Genomic DNA, 7,099 nt, shown 5'->3' on the forward strand with positions numbered 1-7,099 from the left:
TGAGGATACACATAACCAGCATAGCTTGGAGCTCTGTTAGAAAATAAATAAATTTAAAAAATAATAATAATAATTAAAAAAAAAAAAAAAAAAAGAATTCTTTCCCTGGCAGAACAGTTTTTGTTAGCTTTTTGGCATAAAGCAACTCCCTTTCTTGCATCATCACACCCACCACAAAATCAAATGGTATAGTAAAGAAAGGGTAAACACTAGGCGTAAGCTATGCTTTTTAGATGGGCATAAATTCCTATTCTGACAAATTAAGTAATATCAAAAATGTGAAAGAAAATAAATATCATTCTTCCAACCCTCTCTGATGCACGTATTCTCTCCTATGTTATTCATTCTCCTGTCCTTCAAGAACAAAAGTATGTGATTTCTCTATGTATTGAACAACATTAGGCAACTCTACGAGGGATAAATGTCGAACATCAACTGTACGGAACTCGGACCACTCATCAAATCTGTGTTGGAGCTAGTCTCCTGAGACATACTTCTTCTCTGCATAGTATTTCTTCTCACTCTCAGCCTTCTTTGCATTGCGTTTCTGCATTGAAAATAAACAGCATTTCTTTTGATAAGTGAAACTGCGAAAGCAAAACAAAGCAGGAAAATCAAGCCAAAATTCTTCTGAAAAGAAAAAACAGCATCCTGAAGGAAGGTCATCAATTATTTAGATAAAGCATGACCAACTTTAACACAAGAAAATAAAGAAATAATCCAATACTCCCCATTCTCCTTCCTTTACAACAAATGAGATCTGACCTACATGCCCAGTTAGATCAAACCAGAAAATACCTTTCATCGAATTGGTTCATTAATTAATACATTCCCCAACAACATGCATAATTTGCTGATTTGTATTTTCAGATCTAAAGAAATTTCTCATGTAGGCATGCAAGCAAAGCAAAAGAATAAGGAAATACCATGTAAGCCTCATGATTGGCAATTATCCTTTCGGCTACTGAAGTTGTGGTTATATTTTTGGGGCTTTCAAGCAACCGGAAAATTCCCATGCTCTTGGGAACCTTATAAGGATCATTTTCACCCTAAAGAATACAAGATCATCACCATCCTCAGTGAATATATAAAATGAGCAATAATAATTGAACATATTCAACTAAAAAAAGCATTCCCCTACTTACAGTCAACAAGGAGTTGTTCTCAGCAACTGTCCCATGCACAACCAACGAGATGTTGAAAGTTGAAATCTGATCATGCCAAGAAGATACATCTTAACTGGTGATTATGACGATAATGTAGATTATAAGAAAGATAACACAGTTCTTCAAAAGTGGAATGAGTCCATGACACATAAGAGGAAAAGAAAAGGTATCCCATGTTACAACAATCATGTTATAATGAAAACCAGAAACATTGAATCTTTATTGTCAAGTTTGGCAAAGTACTAATTTTAGTCATAGACCAGACAAGAAGGAATGCTTTCTTATCAAAGACACATTCATATACATGCACAACTCAGGCACCAAATGCCCAAATTACTCTTCAGCTTTCCTCCTAGGAGCTATGTCGAGCACCATGTCTCATCTTGCACCCCAAACTATGTTAGTGTTGTGACTGGAATTAAAGCAGTTCCAAAGTAACTTATTAGTAGAGATTGAGCTTCAAACTGTATTTTGGTTAACAAATACAAAACAATAAGGTTTACATTCTAATTAAAGAAAAATGGGCCCTACTAATAAATATTAAAGCAGTTTTAGTGCATTAGAGGGGACGTGTGCATACATAGAGTACACCCAACCAAGTAATTCACTAAATGAGAAAATTTAGAAGTGGATATCTATAGTACTTCATAGACAATCACTTCTTAAAAATTAGAGGGATATCACTTCTTAAAAATTAAAGACATTCCCTCTATTTGATAATTAGCGAACATGGCCTAAAATGTGCGTCAACTCTTTCCCATAAGTACGACTTCCAGATACTGTCAGGAGTATCCATGATAAACTTTTCCATGCTACCCAAAAAAAAAAATCCTTAGAAGTTCCATGAAACTTTTACAGCACATGACATGTAAAATATGGGTGACAAAACAAAAGTGTAGACCATGCCTGACCATTGTGAGAATTTTTAAAGGAATAGCACAAATATAGGGAATGTCAGTTATTCAGCCAAATATATCAAATAAAATAGAGTTCATAAATTAGAAAAGCAACGTGGACAAAAATAATAACAGGCCCCAATGTCATGCATTATCAGACATATTGTACTAGGTTTTGCAAGAGTATCAAGATTACAAACTTCACCTTGCATTCTCTGACTAGATATGACATGCAGATACACTTTTTTTGTGAAGAACGGATACAGATACCACAGATAACCACGTATTTGTTGAGTATGAACATCATGGTCCAGTTCAGATGTTGGAAAGTTCTACAGGTGTGTGTGTGTGTGTGTGTGCTTCTTTAATATTATCACCTTGTATATACTCTAACAAGGTACACAAGCATTACATTTTAGACAAATATTAATCAACAGTGTTGTCAGCATGTTCACATTCAACCAAATGTCTTATACATCTGTAACTACTCCAAGAACAAAACATGGTGGGGAACTTTACACAAACTGCTTTGCTAGTGTGTAACATCATTTGAGCATACAAGGGGCGCACACAGAGAAGTTCATTACAGAATACAATAGCAAGATAATCTGATACCCCTTTAGAAAAATTGATCAGAAATGAATTACACACCATGTCCTTTGTAACTTCCCAAGGTGCACCAATGATAACTTCATCAACATAACGGCAAGCCAGCACACTTAGACTACGCTCATGTAAATGCATAATGGGATACTGATTCCCCCTGTTTTCACTGCATGAAACAACTTAAAACATATTCATCGATTTTCCATTACTATAAGGCAGCATACATAGATAATCATGAAGTAACCATGAACTTAAGTCAAATCATGCATAACTAATCGGATATACCTCACAGTCTGGTCTGTGTGGATACCAACCAGTAGAAAATCTCCATGTTGTCTAGCACTCCTGAGGATCTGAGAGATCACAGAAGGATGATGAGAAGCATATTATAACAGAATGGAGAGAGAGAGAGAGAGAGAGAGAGAGAGAGAGAAAGAACATTTGATGATTCAATCATGCAAGTTTTATATGCAAGCAACATTATGAAATTTTATTGTACCTATATCAAATTTGAGGGTGCCAAAGGCAGGCACAAACTCAATGAAATCATGGCATGTTTAATGGTGAGAACCAGGGCTATAACAGAACAGGGCTCAGGTATGTGACATGTTAAGAGTGTCTAAAAAAAATCCCCAATAATGAGGTACAAAGGCTATCATACAACAATGCCAAAGTGATAGAATCCACAAAGCTGCATCATGGTCAAGAGAAGATACCAAATTTTCACATCTCTATAGATACATCTCCCCTTATAACTATATATTTAATTGCAAAGACACCACACAACATAAAAAAAGTCCAATTAAATGTTAACTTGATGCAAGTAACAGCAGCAGGAATATACAGAATCGCCTACTAATCAAATGAAACAAAGAGATGAAAGCAAGAACAAGTGAGAACTTTACCTCAACATGCCCAGCATGAAAGAGATCAAATGCCCCATCAATGTACACAATTCGAGCATTTGGCGCAGGCCCCTAATAAATTGAAAAAAAAAAAAGTGTTATATGATAGAAAAAGATCCAGATAAAGGGAGGGGGAAAAATGTAATCCCTCAGATATGTTCTCATGTTGGGATGAAATAATGGTAATAACATACTGAATCCATACAAAGATATAATGTGTAAATGACGCCCTTCATACCTCCACGTAAAGAGCCTTTGGTCACTGATTTAATACAAAGCACTGATTCTCATGGAGTCCTTGGTTATTATTGCATCAGCATAACTCTTTAATGAACACCCAATTTTTCAATAAACTCAGATCGCTCTACAGACGTGCTTATATATATATATATATATATATATATCCTCATAGAAAATAATTAGTTATATCTTAATGTACTAGAGCACCAATCCCAAAAATGTCAGTCTAAAAAGATTAGACATATGGCTTACAGTTATTGGAGCTAGAGACTTTTTTTTTTTTTGATAAATAATGTAAATTAATTCAAAGCGTAGAGCGTAGAGGGGCTCAAACCTAGCACATATGAAGTATACAAGAGGACCCATAAAGTATAGAAAAAGAAGAACAAAATTCCAAAAACTCACAAAAGTTTGCCCCTAGCACACATGAAGTATACAAGAGATGACAGTCTTTGCATGACAATAAATGAGAAGCTAACCAAATATACCTTGCCATTTGAGAACTGCACAATCCGTCGGGATGTTGGTAAAAATTGTGATATCTGAGCACCCTTAGATTCACTCTCTTTATGAGGTTCTCCATGCAAAGAAGTACCATTACAATCCTGACAATCTTTTGCATCCCTTGCAGAGGAGAGTATTCTACCTACATTCAAATGATATATAAGGAGATTAAAAAAAAAACACATAATGATTTTAATATGAAAAATCTAGAAAATTCGAGTGATGATCATACAGGCTCAAAAAACAGTGAGCGCTGAAGTAAACTTTTTAAAACATTGAATCACACCCAGAGGAATTTGGGAAGAGTAGGGGTACAGAAGAGACAGAGAGAGTGAGAGAGAGGAACCACTGCTGCTATCAACCAAATTTCTTCTAGACATGTTCTCATACACACATGTTCAAACTTATTTGATCAACCGTTTAATGGCAATAGTCATGTTGATCACAAACTTCAATGGAATAATTCTGAGATTGATCAAGAGATTCATAGTACCTACAATGTCTGTGCTGGAGACACCTTCTGTGCGTTTGATCTGTTTGTAGCGGCCTGCTCTCTTTGCCAAGGCATAAGCATCAGTTCCATCCGGAAGCAGGCACGGATCATCACCATGTATAATATAGTCAATATTATGCTCATTAAAGAGACTGCCCATGAATTTCTCAGTAATTTCATATGGAGCATTGGCTATGACTTCATCTACCCATTTCAACCCGCTAACAAGGGCCAGCCTGGAAAACAGTCCGTATAATTTCAAAATAAGCACTTGGTTAACTTCAAACCAGTCTGCCTATTGGATTTAAACAGTCTTTCAACTCATAAACTATCCAGAAACCGTCTACCAAACAAAAATTTTATGATACCTAACCATTGTGGAAATCACATAAGAATCCAATGAATGGTACATGACAGACTAAAATACATAGTAGAGCAGAGCAAATTAATACCCATACTCACAGATAATCCTCTTCAGTTTCCAGAAACATAAAAGTCAAAAGTTATTCCCAGAAGATATTGGGCAGCAAACATGTGTATATATGTTCACACGCACAAGCACAGACAGACATATACACATGTATATATAACAAATCAAGGAGTATTAAGATTTATGTAGGGGTGTAATAGAGATCCCTAGCTTTTTTATAAATAGATTTGGACTTGGCCCCAATTTTCCACACAGTTGATAGCCTCAACTTAATTGTTTACCTAAATGATCATCACTTCTTAAGCTGCTGGCCAATAAAATTAACAGTAAACGGCCACAAACAAATCTTCAGCATAATTAAAGCACCATCATAAGCTTCCAAAACATTTAGACAAACCCCATGACAAGATGATCAATAAATGTTCCTCAAATTTTTTCCACCTTCCTACTTAAGTCGGTCGTAAGTTTTGTTGGCAATTTCAATCAATTGAAGGTATCAAACAAAACTATAATTGTCCTACTGTAGAAAAATACATATAATTGAGGTACAAACTAAAACTACAATGGAAGAAAAAAGACACGAAATATACCTTTCTTCCATGGATAAAACAGGTGGACCCTTATTGGCAATGATCTCCTCATCACTCACAACACCCACCACCAACTCATCCCCCAGAGCCTTGGCTTGTCTCAAAGCGTTGGCGTGGCCATAATGCATGAGATCAAAACATCCATCCATGTAAACCCGGATACGCTTCTTCTCATGTTTCTTCTTATGGAAAATCCCAAAATCGGACCACAAAAACGGCAAGGAAGGAACACCAACCCCGGCAAAATAGCTGGTGGACAAGCCGAGCAAGGCGGCCGTGAGCATCAGACCACCAAAGAGGTGTGGGTAGTAGTACACCCCTTCCCATATCCAACTGTTGCTTTCATAGTCCATTGGTCCTACCCTTTCTTCTTCTTCTATGATTCACACTTTTTACTTTGAGCACTGCTTGCTCAATTAGAGGAGACACAAACCCTGCAAACTAATACACCATCAACCAATCAAATTCATACACAAAAGTAAATCAATTTGCAATGAACATAACGCAGAGTTAAGCAATTTAGTCCCTTTTCATTGAATCCAAGTAAATTAGTAAAATTTCAAACAAGTTCAATGAAACGAATCCCATCGCATAAGTCCAAGAATGTAAAACAAAAATTGAAAGACATAGATCCAAGGAGAATGGGGGATATGAATTCTATAAGCCAGTGCAACATGGGAAATTGAATTCATAATTGACTTCTAAATCTAACCCAGAAATCCAAATGATAATGGGTCAATTTAGGAAAAGAAAATTGATATAATATCTCTGCATTACAGAAGCTCAATACAAACTGAAATCGAATTAAGATGAAAAAAAGAAGAAGCTGGATTTCATTTCTGAGCAAATGCAAATCCAAGCAAAAAAAAGAAAAAAAGCCAACCTGAAATTCACAACCAAAACATGGTTAACAATGACAAACATTTGCGATTTTCTAGGAACATGAGATATAGGCAGGGAAAAGGAGGGCCACGAAAATGGCATGAGTTTATGGCAGCATTGAAATTATCGAAAAAAATGAGAAATTGGGATTCGTGTCAGATCGAATCTGTACCTTACTTTCTCCTTTGTGGTTGTCTCCCCTCTTTTCTTTCTTTAATTCTCAAGAGTCTCTCTCTCTTTGTGTCGTGTGGATGCAAAGAAAGCATGAGAGAGAGAGAGAGAGAGAGAGAGAGTTGTAAGAGAAAGCGCTGTCTTAAATCTCTCTCCCACCTTGTGTGAGGCTGCCGTGTGAGGTAACTGGCCAGCTCCTTTGCCTCGTCTGTCACT

General features: G+C 36.3%; 1 protein-coding gene across 4 annotated transcripts; it reads right to left on the reverse strand.

Annotated features, from left to right (window-relative positions):
* Positions 1 to 83: 83 nt before the first annotated feature.
* On the reverse strand, positions 84 to 7,099 carry LOC132183798 (ethanolamine-phosphate cytidylyltransferase-like). Of its 4 annotated transcripts, none has more exons than XM_059597227.1 (10): positions 6,890 to 7,099; positions 5,831 to 6,271; positions 4,811 to 5,046; positions 4,302 to 4,459; positions 3,574 to 3,645; positions 2,954 to 3,021; positions 2,714 to 2,834; positions 1,146 to 1,211; positions 927 to 1,049; positions 84 to 547 (listed from the first exon to the last, which is right to left on the reverse strand). In XM_059597227.1, the coding sequence occupies exons 2-10, from the start codon at positions 6,181 to 6,183 to the stop codon at positions 476 to 478; spliced, it is 1,269 nt and encodes a 422-aa protein (XP_059453210.1). In that variant the 5' UTR covers positions 6,184 to 6,271; positions 6,890 to 7,099; the 3' UTR covers positions 84 to 475. The 4 variants fall into 4 exon arrangements, with proteins under 4 accessions (XP_059453210.1, XP_059453207.1, XP_059453206.1 ...); XM_059597224.1 differs by having other exon boundaries at positions 5,831 to 6,264; positions 6,885 to 7,099; XM_059597223.1 differs by having other exon boundaries at positions 6,885 to 7,099.

This window comes from Corylus avellana, chromosome ca6 (genome assembly GCF_901000735.1).
Source record: "Corylus avellana chromosome ca6, CavTom2PMs-1.0".
NCBI classification, from domain to species: Eukaryota; Viridiplantae; Streptophyta; class Magnoliopsida; order Fagales; family Betulaceae; genus Corylus; species Corylus avellana.

What these genes read in the sequence shown, in the direction of transcription:
- LOC132183798 (XM_059597227.1), bottom strand. Translation starts at nt 6,183, where the DNA reads ATGGACTATGAAAGCAACAGTTGGATATGGGAAGGGGTGTACTACTAC. An exon ending in TGCAGTTCTCAAATGGCAAG is followed by an intron (nt 3,646 to 4,301) that starts GTATATTTGGTT and finishes TCAATTTATTAG; the next exon opens with GGGCCTGCGCCAAATGCTCG. An exon ending in AGAACAACTCCTTGTTGACT is followed by an intron (nt 1,050 to 1,145) that starts GTAAGTAGGGGA and finishes TGTATTCTTTAG; the next exon opens with GGTGAAAATGATCCTTATAA.